The sequence below is a fragment of the Stigmatopora nigra genome, chromosome 9, assembly GCF_051989575.1.
Source record: "Stigmatopora nigra isolate UIUO_SnigA chromosome 9, RoL_Snig_1.1, whole genome shotgun sequence".
Classification (NCBI taxonomy): Eukaryota; Metazoa; Chordata; class Actinopteri; order Syngnathiformes; family Syngnathidae; genus Stigmatopora; species Stigmatopora nigra.
This window is the reverse complement of record NC_135516.1, coordinates 10961670-10984356: the sequence shown is the minus strand read 5'-3', so window position 1 is coordinate 10984356 and position 22687 is coordinate 10961670. Positions and strand designations below refer to the sequence as shown.

General features: G+C 39.0%; 3 protein-coding genes, 2 long non-coding RNA genes and 4 other non-coding genes across 11 annotated transcripts; 6 read left to right on the top strand and 3 right to left on the bottom strand.

Annotated features, from left to right (window-relative positions):
• Nucleotides 1-1699: 1699 nt before the first annotated feature.
• On the bottom strand, nucleotides 1700-7935 carry LOC144202138 (uncharacterized). Of its 2 annotated transcripts, none has more exons than XR_013327470.1 (4): nucleotides 7815-7935; nucleotides 7652-7706; nucleotides 2160-2291; nucleotides 1700-2037 (listed from the first exon to the last, which is right to left on the bottom strand). It is a non-coding gene; the product is annotated as an uncharacterized LOC144202138 (long non-coding RNA). The 2 variants fall into 2 exon arrangements; XR_013327469.1 differs by having other exon boundaries at nucleotides 7652-7733; nucleotides 7815-7929.
• Nucleotides 7936-9382: 1447 nt separating this feature from the next.
• best4 (bestrophin 4) lies at nucleotides 9383-11876 on the top strand. Its single transcript, XM_077724484.1, has 8 exons — nucleotides 9383-9534; nucleotides 9755-9855; nucleotides 9987-10220; nucleotides 10305-10459; nucleotides 10629-10706; nucleotides 10774-11007; nucleotides 11081-11235; nucleotides 11714-11876. Exons 1-8 carry the CDS (start codon nucleotides 9383-9385, stop codon nucleotides 11874-11876), a joined length of 1272 nt encoding a protein of 423 aa, XP_077580610.1.
• Nucleotides 11877-12132: 256 nt separating this feature from the next.
• Nucleotides 12133-14330, bottom strand: LOC144201630 (uncharacterized). The gene is made up of 7 exons (XR_013327378.1): nucleotides 14179-14330; nucleotides 13740-13820; nucleotides 13251-13305; nucleotides 13116-13176; nucleotides 12798-12867; nucleotides 12482-12551; nucleotides 12133-12245 (listed from the first exon to the last, which is right to left on the bottom strand). It is a non-coding gene; the product is annotated as an uncharacterized LOC144201630 (long non-coding RNA).
• Nucleotides 13455-13648, bottom strand: LOC144202485 (small nucleolar RNA SNORA74). The gene has a single exon (XR_013327497.1). It is a non-coding gene; the product is annotated as a small nucleolar RNA SNORA74 (small nucleolar RNA).
• Nucleotides 14331-14611: 281 nt separating the features above from the next.
• Nucleotides 14612-19984, top strand: hectd3 (HECT domain containing 3). 2 transcript variants are annotated; one of them, XM_077725189.1, is made up of 18 exons: nucleotides 14612-14736; nucleotides 15031-15461; nucleotides 15660-15913; nucleotides 16008-16143; nucleotides 16452-16573; nucleotides 16650-16763; nucleotides 16849-16931; nucleotides 17011-17176; nucleotides 17252-17333; nucleotides 17466-17648; nucleotides 17762-18097; nucleotides 18175-18264; nucleotides 18595-18801; nucleotides 18874-19003; nucleotides 19322-19396; nucleotides 19477-19552; nucleotides 19638-19706; nucleotides 19782-19984. In XM_077725189.1, the coding sequence occupies exons 2-18, from the start codon at nucleotides 15111-15113 to the stop codon at nucleotides 19864-19866; spliced, it is 2559 nt and encodes an 852-aa protein (XP_077581315.1). In that variant the 5' UTR covers nucleotides 14612-14736; nucleotides 15031-15110; the 3' UTR covers nucleotides 19867-19984. The 2 variants fall into 2 exon arrangements, with proteins under 2 accessions (XP_077581315.1, XP_077581313.1); XM_077725187.1 differs by having other exon boundaries at nucleotides 19477-19564.
• Nucleotides 19985-20377: 393 nt separating this feature from the next.
• Nucleotides 20378-22342, top strand: rps8a (ribosomal protein S8a). The gene is made up of 6 exons (XM_077725157.1): nucleotides 20378-20453; nucleotides 21039-21145; nucleotides 21353-21452; nucleotides 21635-21810; nucleotides 21987-22116; nucleotides 22188-22342. Exons 1-6 carry the CDS (start codon nucleotides 20450-20452, stop codon nucleotides 22295-22297), a joined length of 627 nt encoding a protein of 208 aa, XP_077581283.1. The 5' UTR covers nucleotides 20378-20449; the 3' UTR covers nucleotides 22298-22342.
• On the top strand, nucleotides 21182-21289 carry LOC144202488 (small nucleolar RNA SNORD46). Its single transcript, XR_013327500.1, has one exon. It is a non-coding gene; the product is annotated as a small nucleolar RNA SNORD46 (small nucleolar RNA).
• Nucleotides 21497-21564, top strand: LOC144202487 (small nucleolar RNA SNORD38). Its single transcript, XR_013327499.1, has one exon. It is a non-coding gene; the product is annotated as a small nucleolar RNA SNORD38 (small nucleolar RNA).
• On the top strand, nucleotides 21846-21912 carry LOC144202486 (small nucleolar RNA SNORD38). Its single transcript, XR_013327498.1, has one exon. It is a non-coding gene; the product is annotated as a small nucleolar RNA SNORD38 (small nucleolar RNA).
• Nucleotides 22343-22687: the final 345 nt, after the last annotated feature.

Sequence of the window (22687 nt, the reverse complement as noted above, 5' to 3'; positions counted from 1 at the left end):
AGTGTACTGCTTGAGTTTGAACCTTTTGAAAAGAAGATGAGTGAGATTAACAAGATGAAATAGAATGACACCAATCCACATGAAGTGGATGTAATTAGAGGTCTGTTTGTTTGCATGCATGAGTAGTGATTTTGCTTCCATTCAGACAGCGCGAGTGTTTCCTTTCGGCGCTCCCGCTGCGCTACTCTTGAAATCAACAAATGTTGACAGCGGTTCTCTCACTCAAGCCGTGTTGACTGGAGATGCATTTGAAGTTGCCTTTTTTTAAAAAAAATTTGCCTGAGCATATTTTTGAATTTAGCTAGTTACACACACACAAAAAACGCACTTTAATGGAAAAAAAATAACACAAACAATTAAGAAAATGGGCTCTCTGATCAAACATGTTTTAAGTGCACATATTATGTTTAGGGAATACTTCAACTTTTGAGTCAGTATTGCAGACAAATAAAGTAAATAAATAAAAAGTCAATGAATGTACATTTTTTCTATACATATGTTTGCCAGAACAAGTCATTTAAACTAGCAAAACTTTTGTTTTAATGTTCTTAATTAACACTAGTATTTGGGTCAAAAGTATTGGGACTTTAGAACTGTTGCTGTACCGTAGGTGCAACAATTTAATCATTAAAAGTATTTCATTTAAAGTTAATGCAATGCATTTAGAAGTTAAATAACCTTTTTTGTTAGGCTTTGTGGAGATGTTTTGCAAAAAGCAAAAGAAAGCGCAAAAGACTAAAGAGATGTAGTATTCTTATATACAAAATCTATCTTTTAAAGTGAGATCAGCATTTGTGGAAGTGCATTTTGAAACTATGTTTAAAAAGTTCTATAGAAAAGCAAAACTAGTGTAGCAATCATATTACGTATACTACATCTAGACATGCAATACAATACAATTTCCCATGGAATTTACCAGAAGGAGAAAAGGGAATATGCCAACAAAAACGACATAGAAACTAAGGGCAACACTAATGTGTTTAAATCCAATAGCAATGTAAGATATGTAGTCTCCCATTTCCTATTGTCAGCCTCTCCATTCTGTTTTTGGAAGACGCTGATACGGCAGCAGTGCTGTTGGTTAAACAGGCAAGTCGGCAGGAGAACGAGATTAAATCATTGATCTGTGACCTCCACGCAGGAAATCGTGACAGCAATAACAGGAGCGCCCATGTGTAGCGGCGTATGTTCAGATATTAGAAACGCTATAAAAGTCGATGACATTCTTGATAGATTCTAACTGCATATTGGCAGCTGTCATTCCAAAACGGAACTATGGCTCATTTGTTCCCATTAAAGGTGCTTTTTCTTATGCATGTGGGCATGATTGGTTTATTTGATGTTAACATAAGGGAGGGGGGGAATACTGTGGAATAGAGTCATGTTGCTTATTTAGCAAGCCACTGTCAGCATGAAGTTAAAAGGTCAGACAAAAATTATGTAACAGGGAAATGTTTAGGGATAATTGGGTTTTTAATTGCTTTTATACTAATAGTTGAGTCCCTGTAGGATTTTAGCACACAAAAAGTGTGAAATAAACTCATTAAATCTCATGACATTTCAAATACATTGTGTCTGTGGGCAAGATTGCCCAAAATGAGATGTTTAAAGTGTTTATATTATATCCCCTTATAATAAATATGACCATAATAGGTTTCTGTCAAATCTCTACATCCAATATAACCCAAGTTATTTTTTTGTCTCACTGGTCCCAAATATCTAAACAATATCGCCAGTATTTCCTCATAAATAAAATAGAAAGAAAGTGAATTTAACATCTGCCATAATGCAGCAGTACATTTAGTAGCCAACATGGGGTCCCTTAAAAAAACAGTGCATTCATTCCCAGTATAGAATGTGATAAATACCTTTGCAATTTCTATAGAAGGTTGGCCAGCACTGCAAGCTACACTACCCGCTGACATTCACTCACGCCTCCTGAGCTCAGCAGAATAACAAGAAAAAGGCCAAGAAGAAATCTGCGGTCATTTCTGGCCTGCATTTCTTCAATAATCAGTCAGCCAGGTCAGGGTAAGTCTGGGGGGTTGGACAAAGAAAAGGTGCTATAGTGAGGATTAAAAACAACATAGGTAAGTCTAGACTCTTATTTTTATACGTCAGCGGATAAAAAAAATAGGAAAAAAAACAGCTATGTTGACCTTTCCCTGTTATCTCGTCATCATCCATCTCCCAGGTTTGTCCTTGATGATGAGTGATTCGTTCTTCAGGCAAACTGAACAGGCATTCCTGTTGGACACCTCCCATTAGATTTGTGGTTATGGTGACAATGTCTGTAACAAAAATTGGGAGGAGGGGGGAGAAAAAAATTGATGGAGGGAAAAGTAAGGAATGTTCTCTGAGTGGCTTTGTCCTATAAAAGGGAAGAGAGAGACCTTGCAGCAACATAATTGGATTGCATTTTGTTATGCTGGGAGTGATTTGTGCAATAAGGTCCGTCATGACACACATCATTTGTAGGGCACTGAAATATGCATGTATAATAATACACAATAGGTATTCTTGCAGGGGTAAAAAGGTAAAAATACTGAATTTATCCTACTAAACACCAACTTTTTCAGTTTGTCCTGTTGCTAACAAGTAGATAAATCTGCTCCAGAAAAAAACTAAGATTGTCAACCTCATAACTATGATTCTACCATTGTCATTAAAATTGTACCATAGTTTAGCACTTTATGAATACATATTGATGAATATATATCAAAAAAATCAGTTAAAAGCTTTTTTTTCAAGAATTATTACAGTTTCAAGTATTCATCGTCACTATCTAGCTTGCACTTTTCCACAACACTGGAGTGTAGTTAAGAGTATATGCCGCTGTAATGTAATCAATGTTACCATTACATAGCATTTAATGTTGTGATCCAATAGCAATTAAATGCAAGTGTGAATATATCCCACTCAAGCAAAAAGACTCTTCTGTAATACCCAACCTGGGAAATATAGCTGGTGAGAGTTATAGCGATATAAAGCTATCCGGGGACACATATTTTTACACTGCAGTGTGTGCACACATTTTTTACACTCTATTAATCTACAAATGATTAAAGTTTCTGCTAATCCCAAAGGGGATTACTGCACTTTGTCTTTAATGTGTTAACGTGTTTCAGGTTGACAGATGAATTTGCTATTGCCAGGAGACCTATAGTATAAAAATAAACACCTGCACACAGTATTTTACATTAGAAAAAAAATTAAGTAACTTTTAAAAAAAAGGGGGGTTCACATTTTCTTATGTTACTGCTACTTTCACTCTCTTATCAATGCGTTTATTTATTAAAGGTGACAGTGAATCAGTTTCACTCACATATTTATCATATCACTGTGCAGCTGACAATATAGATTTGTGTCTATTTGTGCAAGTGTTGTCCAAACAAAGTGTTTTTACCATTTTGTTACAAATAATGTTCCATCTCATCAAATTGGCCGCGAGATTCAGAGCGGATATTGTATTTGATCTAAATCAATTGCACCATGTTTGACTGAGAGAACGATATTACTTACTCCTGTTGCTATGTAGAAGTGTGAGAAAAGATTTGAGTGCAATAAGGAGTCCAAGCCAGTCCTTAGCATTCTGTTTTCACGTGGGATGGTGCTAATTAATTTGGACACTCAGCTGCTGGGTGGCATTAGCAGTCATTTTTTGTGTGTGTTCTTGCAAAAACATTTTTTTCCCCATCAATGATGACAAATCCCCTACCCTACTTCTGTGTTGCCCTTGAGGTGGCAATTTGCATGAGCTTCCGAGTAGGAAACATAAATTGGCTACCGCTACTCTAAGATCATCTGAGTGGAGCAGATTTGGAATCATACTTCACCATAATTAGTCAATTCTAATTTGAATCAAAAATTGTAAATGCTTACATTTGTCAGAGGAAAATCATTGATTTGAGTTTGCCTTTCAGCATTTTATTAAGTGTTCAAAGCAATATTGTGAGCAATACTCATCACTGTGAATTTATATAATATTTATTTTAAATCCAGAATGGGTATGATGTATTTTATGTTTAGGTTTAAAGATTTGGAACTTAGAGATTCCCCAAATCCCAGTTTGAGAACCACTGTACTAAACAGTCAGTGGTCATAAAGTTTAGTAGCTTTATTTTTCTGTTGCAGCACTTTTTCTAACATTTCTACAATTTATTTCCTCTCAACAATTGTTCCTGGCTGTGTCTTTCAAGCCATGACCCAGCATGCCTTCTAATGTTCTTCTATAGGGAATGGAATACTATTTGCCAATGCTAATTAGGACCAGCTGGCAATATACTGTATAATGGATTTGCTACTACGGGGGTGATTACTTTTGCACTTTTCCAACACTCCATGAACCCGACATATAACTACAATAACCATAATAGCTTGGGAGCATTTTGCTGAATGATCCCCTGTTAAAATGTCCCAATTCATTTTTAGTGATTTCTAGATGACTTCTAAATAGAGATGAGAGTACTAGGAACGAAAATGCTGAAACATTGAATTTGGTGTTTTATACATGTCTTCTGAAGTCAAATCTTAATATGGGTTTATTTGAAGAATGAATGAATAAATGTATCATGCCAACAACCTTTCTCTCCATGTCCTCAAGTGTCTCTGTACTAATTGTCTCTGAAAGCACCACTTTCCCCAACATCCCAAAAAATGTAGCGCTTGCACTTTGTCTCATTGAATAGTACAAAGTGATTACTCCAGGGTTTGCACCCCACTTGGAAGTCTCCTTTAATAAAACAGTCTGCCAGATAGGTAAATGCAATGTAAATGCAAATAACAGCAGGGGCAGAAAAAAAATCTTTTGCAAGCATCCAAACAAATCTCCAGCGTATTACAAAGCTTTCTAAAGTGAACTCCCACGAGAAGGTTTCAGAATTGCAAATGCGTTCAATACCATTTCTTGTGGTGAAAACTGAAAAACAAGGCAGGGGGAGTTTCTTCACTGGTAATAGCCCCGATTTTAATATTAGCTATATCGAGGAAGCACATGGAAAAAGGGCAAGTGGGAGGAGATTAATTCTGGCTGTGATACATCACAGTAGCAATCTGTAAGCCATAAAAGACATGTAGTCGTTCATCCTGTTCATATGAGGATATCAGTGTCGTTTTTACTCCAAGTGCCATGTGCCAAACACTTATGTAGGTGGCCTAATGTTTTGGTGGGCTCCATTACACAATGGAGGGGGAAGTCAAAGTATCATCAAATGGTACGATAAGTGCTGACCTTCTCCTGAAATGGGTAACTACCACGCTTCATTTGTCTCTTTATAGCTGCATTACAATCAAGGTTGTAGTATTTGGAAGCGGAAGCATGTATGTGTGAGTATTTTTTGTGTAGCCCTTGAGTTAAGACCCCCTTTAGCAGACACTTCAAAGTAGTAATTTAGTGTGTGGTCACATTTTGAGTGAAAATGGCTTTAAGAATGGCATGTGAAGAGTTAAATTCCCCTGAATTATTGAGGATTTATTTTCAACATCACTTATCCTTGTCAAGGTTGCGAGTACTGGAGCCTATACAAGCTGACTTATCATATTTTTTTAACTACTTTACAATCTTATGCGAGTGCATTTTAATTTCATTAATTTGGTTGATATTAATATTGGATTAATTTATGAATTTATTGAGTTACAAACAAATCATAAATGAATGTATTCTCCATAGAGGCTTATCAGTGTATGTCATAGGTAAGTAAAACTATGTCAGATTTAATTTTCTATAATTTAGGTCATATTTCAAATTGTGGTAAATTAAAAGGAGAAAATCAGGGATTAAAATGAAATATTATTCATCCCAGTCTGATTATTAGAAACTTTGCCTCCTAAATCCCTTCTCACTCCCATGTTAAAAAAAAAGCTCTTAATCCGGTTTCCTTTAGGTAAACAATCCAGAAGGCAATTTAATAATCTCACATTAAAAGCCAACTATTTATCCCAAAATGTCTCCCTCAAACTTATTTCCTGGGGGGGAAAAAAATGAATCCAAACCATGCACCCTCTTCACACACGTTGCCTAGAGATATATCATTAGCATGAATTCACACAGAGGGATTTACCTTTAAGATTTATCACGGGAGCTTCATATTATAAACCAGAGCGAGAACAACAAACATGGGCAATGCTAAGCTCCAAGCAAGGTGGGGGGGATAACAACATGTGGTGATAACTACATTATAATTTCAATTTTGCTCTTATCCATTCGCCTCCTGCATTCCAAACTTGCTCACAGAATGAAATAAGCAAGTTATGTTGGTGGGATTTCATGTTCGAGAAAGTGAGAATAGTGGGTGGGGTAACAATTCTCAGTATTTGTACATTTACTTGCGTGAGAAAGTCAGTAGGCGGGCAGTTCCAGTAAATAAAGACACCATGTTATCCAAAGCTATGGTGATAAGGTCAGACAGTGTCAATGATAACCAATTTAAAGCACTTCCTATACACATTGTATGCACTGTGTATGCTTTTCTATGAACTGTAAATGGATGGCATTGCAATAGACATCCACTCCACCATTACTTTAATGGCATTGTAACTTGATAGACTTGCAGGCATTGATGCAATGATATGCCTCATGTATCATTGCTACTCCTCCCCTTATCTTTCACTCTCTGTGCTATATAAGGTCATCAATGAGGAGTCACTGGAGGAAAAAGTACCACAGGACCTCCTTGGCCGTGAGCATTTCTGTAAACAGCCAAATAATGTCTGGGAATTGGTAAGCAAGCAAATGTCATTTGGCCCAGGTGGATTGCTACTATCTGCTTGGTTTATGACATTTCAGGTGCTGTAGGGGAAGATGTTGCCTTCAGCAAAAGCAGAAACAAAAGCAGAAACTGTCTCCTGATGCTTCTGGTTGCTTTGTACATACTGATCTTCCACATTCACATTTCAACAGCAGCTCAGTATTTTCCCTTATTTGCAGAGTGTGAATAATAATATAAAACATGTACATATAAATACTGCTGCATGTGTGCATGCAAGTGGTCTGCTATAATCTCGTTAATACAATGTTATATTGTATATAATTAGGAAATATATTAACAAATCCCACAAGAAACACCCAATTTTAAAATGTGCATTCATAGCATGTGCAGAACGTTAGTGACATCTAGTGGTTATATATGTAAAACATGTTTTTGAACAATAGGCTATCCTAATTTAAGGATTGAGCCCGAGTACAAAGTTATGAAAGGCATTTTTTTTGTTAATAGTGTATGTTTAATATGGATGGTAATAATGTTGAGGAGATGGTTCAATCAAAGTTAAGAATAAAAGAAAATAACGTCTGATTGATAAGTAAAAGGTAAAAATAATAAAGCTAAGACTATTTTTAACATGCTTGCAAAAAAAAGTTGCATCGATCAAAAGAATGATTGAGAAGTGATTAAATATATTTTTAAAAGCATTTGTCGTCGTGAACGTGTCGAATGTTTTAATTATACTATATAATTCTTATAGTTCATTTTAATTAGTTTGTAGTATACACATTGATGAAAATCGATCGCAATATCTCTCATCGCTCATTTTAAACTGCACATTTCTATCAAAGTATGTATAAAACAATGAATCAAATCAACATATAAGTTAAGACGGAATCGATACCTAAATGATGGACTATATTTTTATAAAAGAAGAAATGTGTACTTACAGCCATTGTTTGGGATGTCACCGATGGGTGGCGCTGGCGACAACGGCACCTGAAGCTGATTACAACGAGGTGAAGAAACATACTTAATTTCTTATTAACCAGCATAAAATAACAATCACCCTCTTACTTCTGCTTAAACTTTACAAAACTTTTTCAAACTCACCTTATGTAGCGACGATTTTGATGAGCGATAAGACGCTAAAGCATGAGAAGTGGAGAGAAAAAAACACAGTCGCATTGTAAGGATGCAAATACTACTAGTATTGTGGTTAGGAACATTTGCCTTTTCCTGACCTCCGACCTTGTAATATCCGGTTAATTTGCATATTTAAAGAAATGGAGTATTGGTCCTTACTAAAAAATGGGTTGGTTTTTTTATCATTTATCTTAGTTTACCAAGTGAAGGCACCAGGCGAGGGTTACACACACATTTTCTTTCAAAATATATAGTACACATATCCATGTGTGTGTGTGTAGCATTTTATAAGTGAAATAAACTGGGACATGCATGCAATATAAGCACATCTAATCCACACGTGTGCCTTAGGCTTCCCATGCAACAACACGCTCCCTCTTTCCCAGAGCACTCGTCTAACTAAGATGCTCCAAAATGACCTGAAGCAAGTTTTAGTGAAAGACGGAGAGGATAAAACTCTAAGCATTGTGGAATCCAGAAGGATTTTGTTAGAATGGAGTACTTTGAAGTAGATTCACAAATAGAATTTAGAGGAATGATGGATAAATGTTCTCTCAAGAAAAAAACTCAGTTTGCTTTTACTGCTACTTCTCCTCTTTGAAAGTATGGACAAAGCAAAAGTCCAAAAGTTACTTTTTACGAGGCCCACATTTAGTGAGAAAGAGAAGTTGATATTACGTCCAAAAGAGGGTGAGGTATCTTCATAAAAATCAATGTGAGGGTGATTTATAACACAAGTACATGTGAAAAACAAACAAAACCGGATCTGTGAATTATCTTATGTTTGCAATAGTCTTATCTCACTGGTAGACAATGCATTAAATCACCCAGAAAAAAAAAACATCCCTATAATTGGAAAGGAGTTCTAAATCTACATTATATACTACTTTAATTATCTCTAAATTTCTCTTTTCAGCAATCTGCAGCCAATCCTGCATTTACAGCAAATCTTCTTGATCAAAACACTCATTTACACTTACAATTTGAATTCTTTTTATAATAGTTTTAAAATGTTTTCCCCAGATGAAACGCATTGAACTCAATGATGGTATCCAGATTCTTCTTAGGAAGTAAAATAATGTTAAACTGTGATTATACCAAGTAAATAAAACAGCTACATCTTTTATTCATGAAATTCCCTCTATATATATATACAGGAATATGACCAATTAAAAGTTTAACCATGTTGCTATGGTTACATAATGTTAGCATCCTTACATATATAGTCACAGGCATCCATTCATTATTATTTATCTTCTGTAATTGTTATACTGACAGCAAAAAAAGCACTTTTATGAACTTTGTGACTATCATTGAAGGTGCTGTGATAAGGTTGATTTGTGTGTGTATACTATTGGGTTTTTGGAAAGAAGTTCCCAGCTCATCAATTGAATAAATGGTGTGTCGTGATATGATGACACACAAGTGTATGTGTGTGTGTGGGGTGTGTTGCTTTTAAATTAGGAGTCAGTCCTTTGTCTACATTATTTAGTGGTGTTAAATATTTCCTGTTGTGTGCCTCTGCTTTTCCAGATATGACTGTTTCATACACTCTTGAGGTAGCTAACGTGAGGTTTGGAGGATTTTCGAAGCTCTTGTTCAGGTGGAAGGGCAGCATCTACAAATTACTCTACAAGGAATTTCTGCTCTTCTGTGCGTTCTACATTTTTTTTAGTTTACTGTACAGGTGAGAACAATATATATTTTATTGGTATTGTGAGAATTTAATAATGGTGTTCTTTGCATAGTTAACAAAAGTGGTATTCATATTAAAAAAATGATGAAATTCAGTATCCGAACACTGTATTGTTTAAAAAATAACAATAATTTGTAATTCATGTTGTAATAATAATTGATTATATACCCCCCAAAAAGGTATTGTTGTTTTATAATACATTTTAACACAGGTTGTGGCTAACATCCGAACAGCAGAATGTCTTTGAGCTTCTCTCCTTATACTGCAACCAGTTCACTAACACCAATTTCATCCCAGTTCTCTTTGTGCTCGGTAGGTAGAATATATGAGATTAAATTTCAATCCAGCATGGACAAAGTCGGAATATCAAAATATCTTGTTCTCACCCCAAGTACAGTACAAAAACATGGTGACGAATAACCCATCCTGGCTGACATTTTCAGGCTTTTACGTGACATTGGCCTTCAATCGTTGGTGGGGTCAATACACCAGTTTCCCGCTTCCCGACAACTTGATGATGGTGGTCTCCGGGAACGTCCACGGCGCTGACGAAAAGGGTCGCCTGTTGCGACGCACGCTAATGAGATACGCCAACTTGTCGTCGGTGCTAATCCTGCGATCTGTTAGTACCAGAGTACACAAGCGCTTCCCCACGTTGGAGCACATTGTGGAGGCTGGTAGGTGACACCCAAACAAAACCCCACTTTGACATTCAACCAGAAAATGTATACCAAAATAATCTTGTGAATATTTGCCTTCAGGCTTTATGACATCACGTGAACTGAAAATTTTAGAGTCGCTGGACTCGGATTTCAACAAATACTGGATGCCGCTGACCTGGTTCGTCAACTTGGCATCTAAAGCAAGAGAGGAGACCCGAGTGAGGGATGACATCGCTTTGAGACTCCTCATGGATGTGACTCAGTTTGCTTTTGCATTCACATGAAATATTACATGATCAAATATTCCAGTATTTGTATCATTAGCTAAAATTTTCAGATAACACAGTGTGTGATGGTTAACATATCCATGGATAAAAATAATCCAAAATTCATTCAAGAAAACATTCATGGTTATCTTTCCAGGAGTTGAATAACTACCGGACCAAGTGCAGTCTATTGTTCCACTATGACTGGATTAGCCTCCCACTGGTCTACACTCAGGTGTGACAACCACATTTCCTCCTAACACATCTCAGCCTTATTCTCCAAATGCCATCTATGTCCATAGGTGGTGACATTAGCCGTCTACTCCTTCTTTGCCTTGTGCGTCATCGGCCGCCAGTTCTTAAACCCGGAAAAGGGTTATAAAGACCACAAACTGGACCTGTATGTGCCTTTTATCACTTTGCTGCAATTCTTCTTCTACGCTGGATGGCTTAAAGTCGGGGAAGTGATCATCAACCCGTTTGGGGAGGATGATGATGACTTCGAGACTAACCAGCTGATTGACAGAAACATTCAGGTTTTACTTCAAACTATTTTAGCATCTTGTTTTCAATGGTGGTTGCTTCCAGTACTGACACTGAATCCCACAGGTGTCCATGCTGGCAGTAGATGACATGTACCAGAACCTGGCACCCCTGGAGAAGGACAAACACTGGGCTCAGAGACATTTCGACATCCCATACACCGTATCCACAGCAGCAGACCGCCTCAAACCAGCTTTCAAAGGATCCACCTTTGACATGAGGTGTTGCCATGTCCTAGCATTATACATACATATATTAGAAGAGCAGGCCAAGTACATGATCTGCATTTCAGACCAAATATACTCATTTATACCTCATCTCATTTTTCAATTGGAGGAAAACAAGGAGACAAACAACCATTCACTCACTCATACCAAGGGGCAACTTAGTATCCAATCAGCCTACCAAGCATCTTTGGAATGTGGTAGGAAACCAGAGTACCCAGAGAAAACCCACACAGGCCCAGGGCAGACATGCAAACTCCACACAAAGGCCCAAACCTGGATTTGAACCCAGGTGCCCTACTGTGAGGCCAACACACTAACCACTCAAGCCATCCTAATTCATACCATTAATCAAATACCTTATGTACCATTCTCAACCCAACATGGTTAAATGCCATTTTATTCAAGTGGTTTACACAAAATGTTTCAGGTCCTTCAACAGTGATTAAGTACTGGCATTATGTCTAATTTGCAGAATGAGTTTGGAGGATCTTGAGCTGGAGCAGGCTGGTGATGGTTTCCTTCTGAAGGAGGGCAACAAAGATAGCCTCCTGCAGGGATGTAGCCTTCCATCACTGACCGACACTACAATTGGCCCCTGCATAACTCTGAATGAAGAGGATGAGCTTCATTGCTAGGTATAGGGGGGCCCCATGTGTGAATAATGAAAATATGGTAATAAAATGAAATTTCAGGTTATAAAATCTGGTTGTATCCATTCATGCCTGAAATGTCACACAAAAAGTCTCACCAAATTTTTGTTTTTATGACCATGAACCATTTCTTGGTGGGTTGGGAGCATCTTCCTCCTGTAATTCCAGTGTATTGTACAGCCAGAAAAATAACAGGCCTAACAAATAAAAGCCTCTTTAAAAAGAACAAGTCAACCAGTCCTTTCAGCTTTTACAACTTTTATTTAACATTTTTAGACAAGTACAATGCCCTCCATGCAAGACTCTTCCAATTCGAGTCCCATCTTGATGAGCCTCACTAGCAGGGGAAAGTCACTGTAGGGAGAAAGCCAAAACCTTTAAACACTGAAGAATAAATGACATCTAAATTTTTAAGATTACATTAGGAATAATGTCCCAGGTCATAAGTCAGATTCGGGTAAACTGGATTTTACATGAATCTGTGCCATGGCCCTGACGAATTTTCTACCAATTCTGATTCCACAGCAGAGAATGTAGTCTCTGCCATGACAGTATTAATTGGCAGTATTTGTAAATAGAGTTATAGGTACCTCAAGTCAACTTCGAACCAACAGTTCAACCAACAGTCAATCACATGGTGATTGCGAGGGAAGAAACTCACTAAAAGGGAAAAAGCCAAAATATTTAAAGACAGTGAAGCATAAATCACATCTACATTTTAAGATTGCATTAGGAATGTCCCAGGTCATAAGTCAGATTCTGGTAAACTGGATTTTACATGAACCTGTGCCATAGCCCTGATGAATTTTCTTCCAATTCTGTTTCCACAGCAGAGATGGTGGTCTCTGCCATGGCAGTGACGAAAAGAATTGGGGATTTCAAGTATTTCTAAAGAGTTATAGGTACCTCAAGTCAACTTCGAATGGTGCCCACAACCACCAGCCAATTGCATGATGATTGCAAGGGAAGAACCTCACTAAAGAAGACGGAAAAAGCCAAAACCTTTAAACAGTGAAGCATAAATCACATCTACATTTTAAGATTCCATTAGGTATGTTCCAGGTCATAAGTCAGATTCTGGTAAACTGGATTTTAAATGAACCTGTGCCATAGCCCTGAAGAATTTTCTACCAATTCTGAAATCCACAGCAGAGATGGTCTCTACCATGGCAGTGACGAAAAGAATTGGGGATTTAAAGTATTTGTAAAAGGAGTCATAGTTACCTCAAGTCAACTTTGAATTGGGTGTCCAAAACCAACAGCCAATCACGTGCTGCATGCAAGACTGGAGACGGAAAAAAAAGCAGATTCGATACCATGCCTCAAACTAAGTGAGCTGACTCTACTCTACTCTATTACCTCATCATGGAGAGTCATCACTGATATGACATGGCCATGTAGTCCGAATATCGCACTGCAAGAAAAAGGCATCACAAATAAAAAAATTGAAAACATTTCAGACCAAGTACTAAAACATATCGTGCCTTACAACCTTGTAATACTTTGAAGTAGCTTATGGGATGTTACACAACTGCAGATATTTAAATTAAGAATTATATATAATATGTAAGGCCTAGTACTAGGTCCGCTTCGACAGTACGGGGCGGACCACTCTCGACAGTCCTCGCTCTGCATCCTTTCAGCAATAACAGACTCTAAAACAGAGCCTATTGTGCATAGGTAGTACAGAGGCTTCCTCTTCCAGTACTGTAACACTGATCCAGACACATTGACTGGGCAGCTGACTTAGTACTGGTTGAGAGGGCGTTGCATAATCTAAAAGTATATATACATATATTTTTGGTGGTCACGCAAAATCAAATCTATTTTATTCAGAATTATAATTACCCATATGTAATTTATCAATTGGCAGGCACACCAGGTCCATCGTGCAGCCTTCTTTCCACCTAGGATCCTTCATCTTGATCTCTGAAACATATTCAAAAGAGGCGTTGTGAAAAATAGTTGCAGATTAAAATAACGCTTCAAAGGAACTGTATCATGTACAAATCGCTAGATCGCCTCGTGGTAGCATAGCCCGCAAATGTAATGCAGCTTTTAGCAATGTAGAAGTGGATTTGTGTATTTTACAAAATAGAGGTTGTGCATGAAGTTAATATAAAGGATATTTTACAAAATAATTAAGATTTAGAATTAGGCCTGGAGGGCGAGAGTTGGAAGAAAAAATATACTTTCTACATATTTTTTTTGGCATGGATACAATGTATAAATAAGGCATATGACAAATTTGAAAAGCTTCATAAAAAGTAATTTAATGATTGCTTACTGGATATAGAAACAGCCAGACCACATGCGAGCATAAGAGCTGGGTGAAGAAGGAGAGATCTGAAGACGTTAGCCCTTACAAATAGTTTTGTCGCTGTGCATTGTGGGGGGAAAGTAGGACGTCCTTCCCTTTAGTCAATTATGCTTGTTCTATTATCTATATAACTATATATTAATGCATTGATCTTTGACTTTTTAACGTGCACCATTGCGTCTAACATTATGTTTTGCCTATTTGATCATTTGAATGCATTTTAAGACATATGCCAAATATATTCTACATTGGTAGATATATTATAAAAAACAATATAAGAGAAGATAACGTTATATTGACTGACGCAAAATGGCCAACACGCAACTACGCTTGTTCCTTTCCACTGTCTCTGTGTACAAGCTATCTATGATTAAATGTATGATATCTATAGCCAGGCTAAGCCATTTGCGGTACGGAAATACGAACGAGTCAAAAGTCTCAGCACTAGATCAGTACAGTCAGTACTCTGCTACTGCAATACTGAATAAATATTCAAACAAACTACATCACTGGTAGCCATAAACGGTATGTAGATGCATACTGGATCCATAAATTGTTTACTTTGTAATATTAACTTGACATAAATTATATCTTTCATTGTTAAACCTATACTCATATAACTCGCGGAAAGCTATGTTGCCTATTTATTGCTATGCTCGCTAGCTGAGTCTGTTGTTTTAAAGCCTAAATTTCTGACCTTTGCTCCCACGTTTAACCTTAGCTTATTTACGGAAGAGTGTGATCACAACGCCCTGTTTGTGGTGGGTTCGTATGCCTTGTTTAAAGCTCGGGAATATTCGTTTTGTTTCATTTTGCCAGGTGGGGGGAGCCAACACAATCGGGGAAGACCGAGGGGTCATGACAACCGACTGCCACTTGTATTCATCTCCAACTTCATCATGTCTCTTGGCGACAGTCCTCACGTGCTACTCGGCCGCATTCGCTTCCTAAACCGATGCATTGAATGTTTCCGGAAGAATGAGCCCCTTCCCGATAGCTTGTGTTACGTGCCAGGCGAAGTATGCTACAAAATCTGCAAGGATTCGTACTCCAGTTCCTCAGTTGCAGCTTCAGGGACTTCCACGGGGGGCTCGGGCAGGACAGTGGTCTCCGTCTTTGACAGCCCCCATCAGGGTCCCATTAATAAGAAACTATGCAAGTACACCATTGAACTAAAGAAAGGGATATGCATTCGTACCACTGGGGAGGAGTACTGTAATAGCCAAGGCCTCTGGGTCAAGATCAATAAGGTAAGAATCAGTCATTTGACAAGGGCAGAGAAATTAGGAAAACTGGATAAATAGCTTGAATGTTGATTTGAGCCAACTGGCTTGGTTCAAACTAAATCCAGTCAACACTCTAATGAAAGATTGTTATTTCAAGGAAATTTGAAATTATGAACTCATAACCTTTCATTAGAGTGTTAACCTACTTGCGTGAATGTCCAGGAGCAGCTGGAGGAGCACCGTCCTGGGCAGGAACTACAGGAAGGTTGGATCCTGGTGTGCAAGCATACTGAGGGTGGTGACAGACTGGTACCAGTGGAGTCACCCGAAACAGTGAGCAGACAGCAGCAACTCTTTGGCTACGACCACAAAGCGTGCACCAGGTGGGAGCAAGTTGTGGATGTGGAGAACGCCTTGTTTTTAGGAGCCAAACCCAAGATAGCAGAGTCGGATGCTGCCGCTGTAGAAAAACTGAAGTAAGTCTGGGTTCATAAATGCTAAGTGAGTATTTTAAAACCAGTCATAGACCCAAATATAAGTGACTAAAAGCTACTGTCTCGCAACCATCAGGTACGTGCCCCCGACGTGGACATATGAATGCGACGAGGATCTTGTGCATTACTTCTACGATCACATCGGTAAAGAAGATGAGAATTTGGGCAGCTTGAAGCAGAGTGTGACCAGTATTGATGTTTCTTCTTGTTCAGTAAGGAATACTTTATAACTTAAGTATGAAGCACTGGTGAAAAGTTTGGACATGGCAATGTTCCCTCTTAGCTGCGCAATTGCGCACTACTCTCGTCTTCTCTGCGCAGCAGCAATCATATGGCGTGCAGTAAATAAAATTCAAACTTTTTTTTTTTGTACCCCTTTCCCCATGATGGCGCCGTTTACGCGGCAGCAAGTGGCAGTAGCTCTGTCCACTCTTATGTTTTCTGTGTTTTACAGCATGTTTTACATGAAAAATTAGAGGGAACATTGCTCCTAAGCCTTTGCTTTCACTGTCAATACTAGGAGGATCCAAGCGGTGGTGTAAACAGCTTAACAGATGGCGACACCAAAACGTACTGGGAAAGTGACGGAATGCAAGGACAACATTGGATACGTCTTCACATGAAAAGAGGGACTGTCGTCAAGTGAGAATCAACCCCACCCAAACCTGTGTTGCCTCGCTGTTGTCACCCAAATGCATTTTTTTTTATTGTATCCCAGTAAGCTGATTTTGACAGTGGATTCAACAGACGACAACTATATGCCAAAAAGGGTGACGTTGTACGGAGGCGAGGGAGACACGCTTAAAAAGCTGAGCGATGTCACTATTGATGAGTGAGCCAATTGTGCAACTGATTAACTCCAATTTTATTTAAGAAACTCCACTCATTTAACCAACTCTCCCATTCTATTCCTGCAGCAATTTGATTGGGGAGATATGCGTGTTGGAAGATATGTCATTTCACCTGCCAATAATTGAGGTCCGAATTGAGGAATGTCGTGGTGAGTACTGATTTTTTTTTGGGCCATTTTGGGAAATGTTTTGTCATTTTCTCAAACCTAACCTATTTCTTCTGGACAGATGAGGGAATAGACGTACGGATCCGAGGCTTGAAGATTAAGTCATCGTGTGAGCGAGACTTGGGACTGAACGCTGACGTCTTTCAGTCCTCTTACTTGGTTCGATACCCCCGTCTGCAGGGGATGCCGGCCGATGTCCTTTACCGCCGAGCGCTGATCATCCAGAGGTATAATCAGATCTAATTAAGCAAGCTAAATGGAATTGCTCAACAAGTCCAAATTATTCTTTGGTGTTTCCACAGGTTCATATCTTTACTAGATAGTGTCCTCCCACACTTTGTACCAGCCTGGGATCACAGCATCGGCACCTTTAACCTCATCAAAGTAAATTCAATATTGTGATTAGTATTCTAAATTGGAAAAAGTCAAGTTTTGCAGGATTTCATGGTGAAATACTTCTGAATCGCTCTTTATTTTTTATTTTTTTTTGTGTTGCTTCTCATTGGCACTTCCCAGACCATAAAGCAATTCCTCCTGCAGTCCAAACGCCGCTCCGCATTGGTCACGCAGTGCCTAAAGGACTCGGAAACCAGCAAACCCAACTTTCTGCCGTGCCTCTATATAAACCGCCGGCTGGCAATGGAGCACAGGGACAATCCTTCGTTGGACCCCAGCTGCAAGAATGCTGTGTTCAGTCAGGTAAGCTATGGGAGAACATAGACAAACATATTGTTGTTGGATAGTATCACTTAAATAGAGATACCTGAAAAAATGTACTAATTGGCATCATATTTGTGCTTACAACCACACAGGTGTACGAAGGCCTAAAGCCGTCCGACAAAATGGAGAAGACTTTAGATTACAGGTGGCCCGCACGTTATGACCAGTGGTGGGAATGCAAGTTCATCGCGGAGGGCATCATCGACCAGGGCGGCGGATTCCGCGACAGCTTGGCCGACATGTCCGAAGAGCTGTGTCCCAGTTCGGCCGAGTCTCTCATGCCGCTGCCCTTCTTCACGCGAACGTCCAACCAAGGTGCCCTGGAAGCCAAAGACTACTACGTCCCCAACCCATCCTGCAAAGAATTCCACAAGTATGAGTGGATCGGGCAGCTCATGGGTGCAGCGCTTAGGGGGAAAGATTTCCTTGTGAGTGATTTTTGATTTTTTTTTTCCTGGTTGTCAACCAAACTTGATTTATTTGAGGGTTCTTTCTGATTTGACAGGTTCTGGCTCTGCCCGGGTTGGTGTGGAAGCAGCTGACCGGGGAGGCTGTCAGCTGGAGCAAAGATTTCCATGCTGTTGATTCTGTGCTAGTGAGGATCATTTATAGATTACTTTCAGGTTTTTTATTTTTCAAATCAGCTATTAACATCATTTTTTTAAAAAAAATGTGGGTTGGTTGCTAAAAAGTGATGGAAAAAAATTAAACTAATCAAAAAAAGAGGTTTAGATTTTTCATCCCATAAGGAAAAAAAATAGTAATTACCAGTAGTAACTCCTTAAATAATAGAATAGATATTACTTGTGTACCAGTGATGAAGGCTCTACTTAAGTGCATATTTAGAAACTATATTACTATATTATTATTATTTTTTTTCCAGAATCTGATCATTAAGATATCTAAATGCATTGTGTGTTGTCAGGTCAACCTGTTGGACGCCATGGATAACATGGACCGCGAGACGTTCGAGTTTCGTTTTGGCGAGGAGCTGGTTTATACGACGCTTCTGAGCGACGGCCAGATGGTGGAGTTAGTCCCGGGTGGGGGCAACGTGGCGGTCCGCTATGAGGATCGACATGACTTCATCTGCCTGGTTCAGAAGGCTCGGCTAGAGGAGAGCAAGCAGCAGGTCCATATCACCCAGTCGGGTTCCTCAACCTTTGTTCTGTACGTGTCTTCAATTTTTGGGCCATGTTTACAGATAGCAGCATTACAAGCCGGTCTGCTCAAGGTGGTCCCACAGGCAGTTCTAGATCTGCTCACCTGGCAGGAAGTGGAGAAGAAGGTGTGTGGAGACCCAGAGATAAGCGTGGAAGCACTCAAAAGACTCAGTAAGTTCACTTCACATAGATTTCCTATTATTCCATATGAGAAAAGTGCCTGTATTAAAGGAAATGACAGAAAGGCAGAATTTTGGGGAAACTTCAATTGTGTCAGGTAATACAAATGAAAAGCCAGTTGTATGGAATTCAACACATCAAACTCACTTCCTCTATGCTTTGCTACCTGACAACATTGGCGGTTTTACTTTATCTGATTGAAGTTTGCCATGTCATTGTTGAAAGCTGAATTATGTTCAGAAAAACATACTGTTCTGAGTCTGGATAGCTCTGTAAAAGAGACTAACATGATCCAAATGTGTCTCACAGCATGCTACGAGGACCTAGAACAAAACGATGTACGTGTACAGTACTTATGGGAGGCACTCACAAACTTCACCAATGGTCAGTTGACTACTTCACATTCTCGTTTCATTCTACAAGCATGAATACAGACCTGATTTTTTTTTTTTTTGTCTTTCCAGAGGACCGGAGCAGATTTCTAAGGTTCGTGACAGGTCGAAGTCGTCTTCCGGCTCCCATCTACGTCTTTTCTGACAAGCAAGTATTTTGGCAAGTAAAATATTGAGTAGAAGAATCGGAAGAGGACATTTGTCCTTTTAACTACTTTTATATCCTGCTATAGCTCTGAGAGCGACGCACTTCCGCAGTCTTCCACATGCTCCAGTACACTCTATTTACCCAACTATCCAAGGTAGGTAGTTGAATGTCTATTTTTTTTTACATATGACCTCAATGTACACCAAACATGTTGATTTTGTCACGACAGCGCCAAAGTTTGTGAGGAGAAGCTGCGCTACGCCGCCTACAACTGCGTGGCCATCGACACAGACGTGAGCCCTTGGGAAGAGTGACTGCTCTTGGACTTACGCTGCACTTATTTCACTTTTAAAATGGAAGAACTGCCAAGTCATCACACCTGTAAATAATAACAAGAAAATAATAAATAAATATATGTGGAGACTTAATTCATCTCATGGCTCTTGGACAATATATTTACTTGTGTTACCATTTTCATAATAACACTATTCATTCAATTGTCTTCTTTTTTAATTTAATGTATAAGTAACTTATGCTATAGATTCCTTTGATAGGGCAATTGTATTAAAATATTTACATATGTAAGTCAAATACCTTCCAAGAAACTAGAAAGGATAATAAACTATTGACACGACATAGTAGCTTTGATACCTTAACTGAGATCTAGTGCAATCAATTTTGTGTTTGCTTTATGAATAAATTCGTTTATATTTAAAAGCACAAATACATTCAATAAGTCATGAATGACCACAAAACCCTGATGCCATGGGAAATCTCGCGATATTCCCCAACCACCTATTGCACCACAAGGCAAATTAGATAAGTTCTCGCGAGAACACACGGCTTCAAACCTTCCCATGATGCTTTAGGGTTCCTCTTTCTAGCCGGCGCCTGAGAATGGGTACGTGTATTTCTACATTGGTCGTAGAGGAATCCTCTTCCATCTGCCGTTTTCTCTATCAAATTTTTAACTTTCTTTAACTATAAATTAAAGTTTAAAATAATTGTAGTCGGTGCGTTCACGACTTGATTGCGCGTGTTCCAGTTATTATGTAATAGGAAGACCTTTTCCGTGGATGTGCGAATGCTCCAAGATGGCTCCTCGCTAGCCATGGTACAAGCTTATGATGACAATTTTTTTAGTTCGCTTGATACTCGTTTTTTGGAAGCTTTTGTATTGACATATATTGTTGATGTTCTTAGTGTTTTTAAAATACAGTGACTGGTCTTGCGTTAAAATGATTCAGGAAGCGGGCAGCCGCTGCTAACATTAGCAAGGCTACGCGTGGTTGCTAACATAATTTCTTTTAGCAATAGATACATTGTTTCAAGACTGTGCTTGAGTTACATGATGAAGCTTTATTGCAGTCCAAATATACGATGTGGACACAACCTTGGAGAACTGATTGCTCAAGCATAGTCTTATTGTGCAGCATGCTGTTGTCGTCCTAACCACGTTTTTAACGAGTCCCATTTTCCAATACAGGTATCTCCAGGGATAACTGGCATAAACGCCGCAAGACCGGCGGTAAACGCAAGCCGTATCACAAGAAGAGGAAGTATGAGCTCGGGCGTCCTGCTGCCAACACAAAGGTGAATACAAATTGATAATGTGGCCCCCTTTAATGTCCCGTGAATGATGAAAACCGGACCTTAGGTAGGTCTTATTTGTATCGTTTTGGTGCAAAGCTTTGGACCTATCCATGTTAGGACTTGTCATAGTTACACTGACACGTGGGTGGATGAAAAATGAGAATGAAGCTCAAGAAGTGTTAGTTACGCGCAGTGTTTTTCCTTCAGATTGGGCCTCGTCGTATCCACACCGTGAGAGTTCGGGGTGGAAACAAAAAGTACCGAGCCTTGAGGCTGGATGTGGGCAACTTCTCATGGGGATCTGAGTGTAAGTTTCCAATCAAATTTGGTACTTGAGCTTGCTAATTGGTTCTTCAATGATGATATCTATCCAGTTCTGCTACTGAATGAATGTGATGATATTTTAGACTCTGAGAAAACTTTCCACATTTCTAAAAACGGATTTTTATAAATCTGTGGCGATCAATAAATGCATTTCTTGTTGCGCAGGCTGTACACGTAAAACCAGGATCATCGATGTGGTCTACAACGCCTCCAACAACGAACTGGTCCGAACCAAGACCCTAGTGAAGAATTGCATCGTGCTGGTTGACAGCCTTCCGTACAGGCAGTGGTATGAGGCCCACTATGCCACTCCCCTTGGACGCAAGAAGGGAGCCAAGCTGGTGAGCGATCTTTATTTTACTATCAAAAAATTGTCTTTCGGTGATGATATCTATCCAGTTCTGCTACTGAATGAAAGTGATGCTAACAAGAAAACTGAGAAAGACCTGTCATCCATCCTTATGCATTAAGCCTGAAATCTGTCAGATATGACATTTCCCTCACCCTTGTACTTCAGACTGCAGAGGAGGAAGAGGTCCTGAACAAAAAGCGTTCCAAAAAAACCCAGAAGAAGTACGATGAGCGTAAAAAGATGGCTAAAATCAGTCCCCTCCTGGAGGACCAGTTCCTGCAGGGAAAATTGCTTGGTATGTCATTTAAGTTGCATAATTCACACACCTAGGTCTATAACAGGAACACTCTTGCTCTCTATTTGCAGGCTGCATCGCTTCCAGACCAGGCCAGTGTGGTCGTGCAGACGGCTACATCTTGGAGGGAAAAGAACTTGAGTTCTACCTGAGGAAGATCAAGGCCAAGAAAGGCAAATAGATGTTTGATATGCCAATAATAAAAAAAATAAATGTTACAACCTTGTCTTGGTTTTGTTTATGAGCAACTCACCAAGTGATTCGATAAAAGAAATAGAATGCATGGTCATTTTAACACAATTAGAAATGTATTACATCTGTAAAATCAGATGTGTTAATCACCTAATACAAGATGATGTCCCACTCTGAAACAAATGGTATAGAGAATGTTTAATAAGCAACCTCTTATGCCTAGGTGGGAATCTGATAAGGCAAAGCGGGATGCTAATAACCCTGTATTTTAAGTAGTAAATAAGTAAATTGTTTGGTTGAGTGGGTACTAAACCCACCTTGTGTAAGGTCAGGTTAAATGTTACAAAAGACATTTAAAGGATGCAAATGTAAAACATTA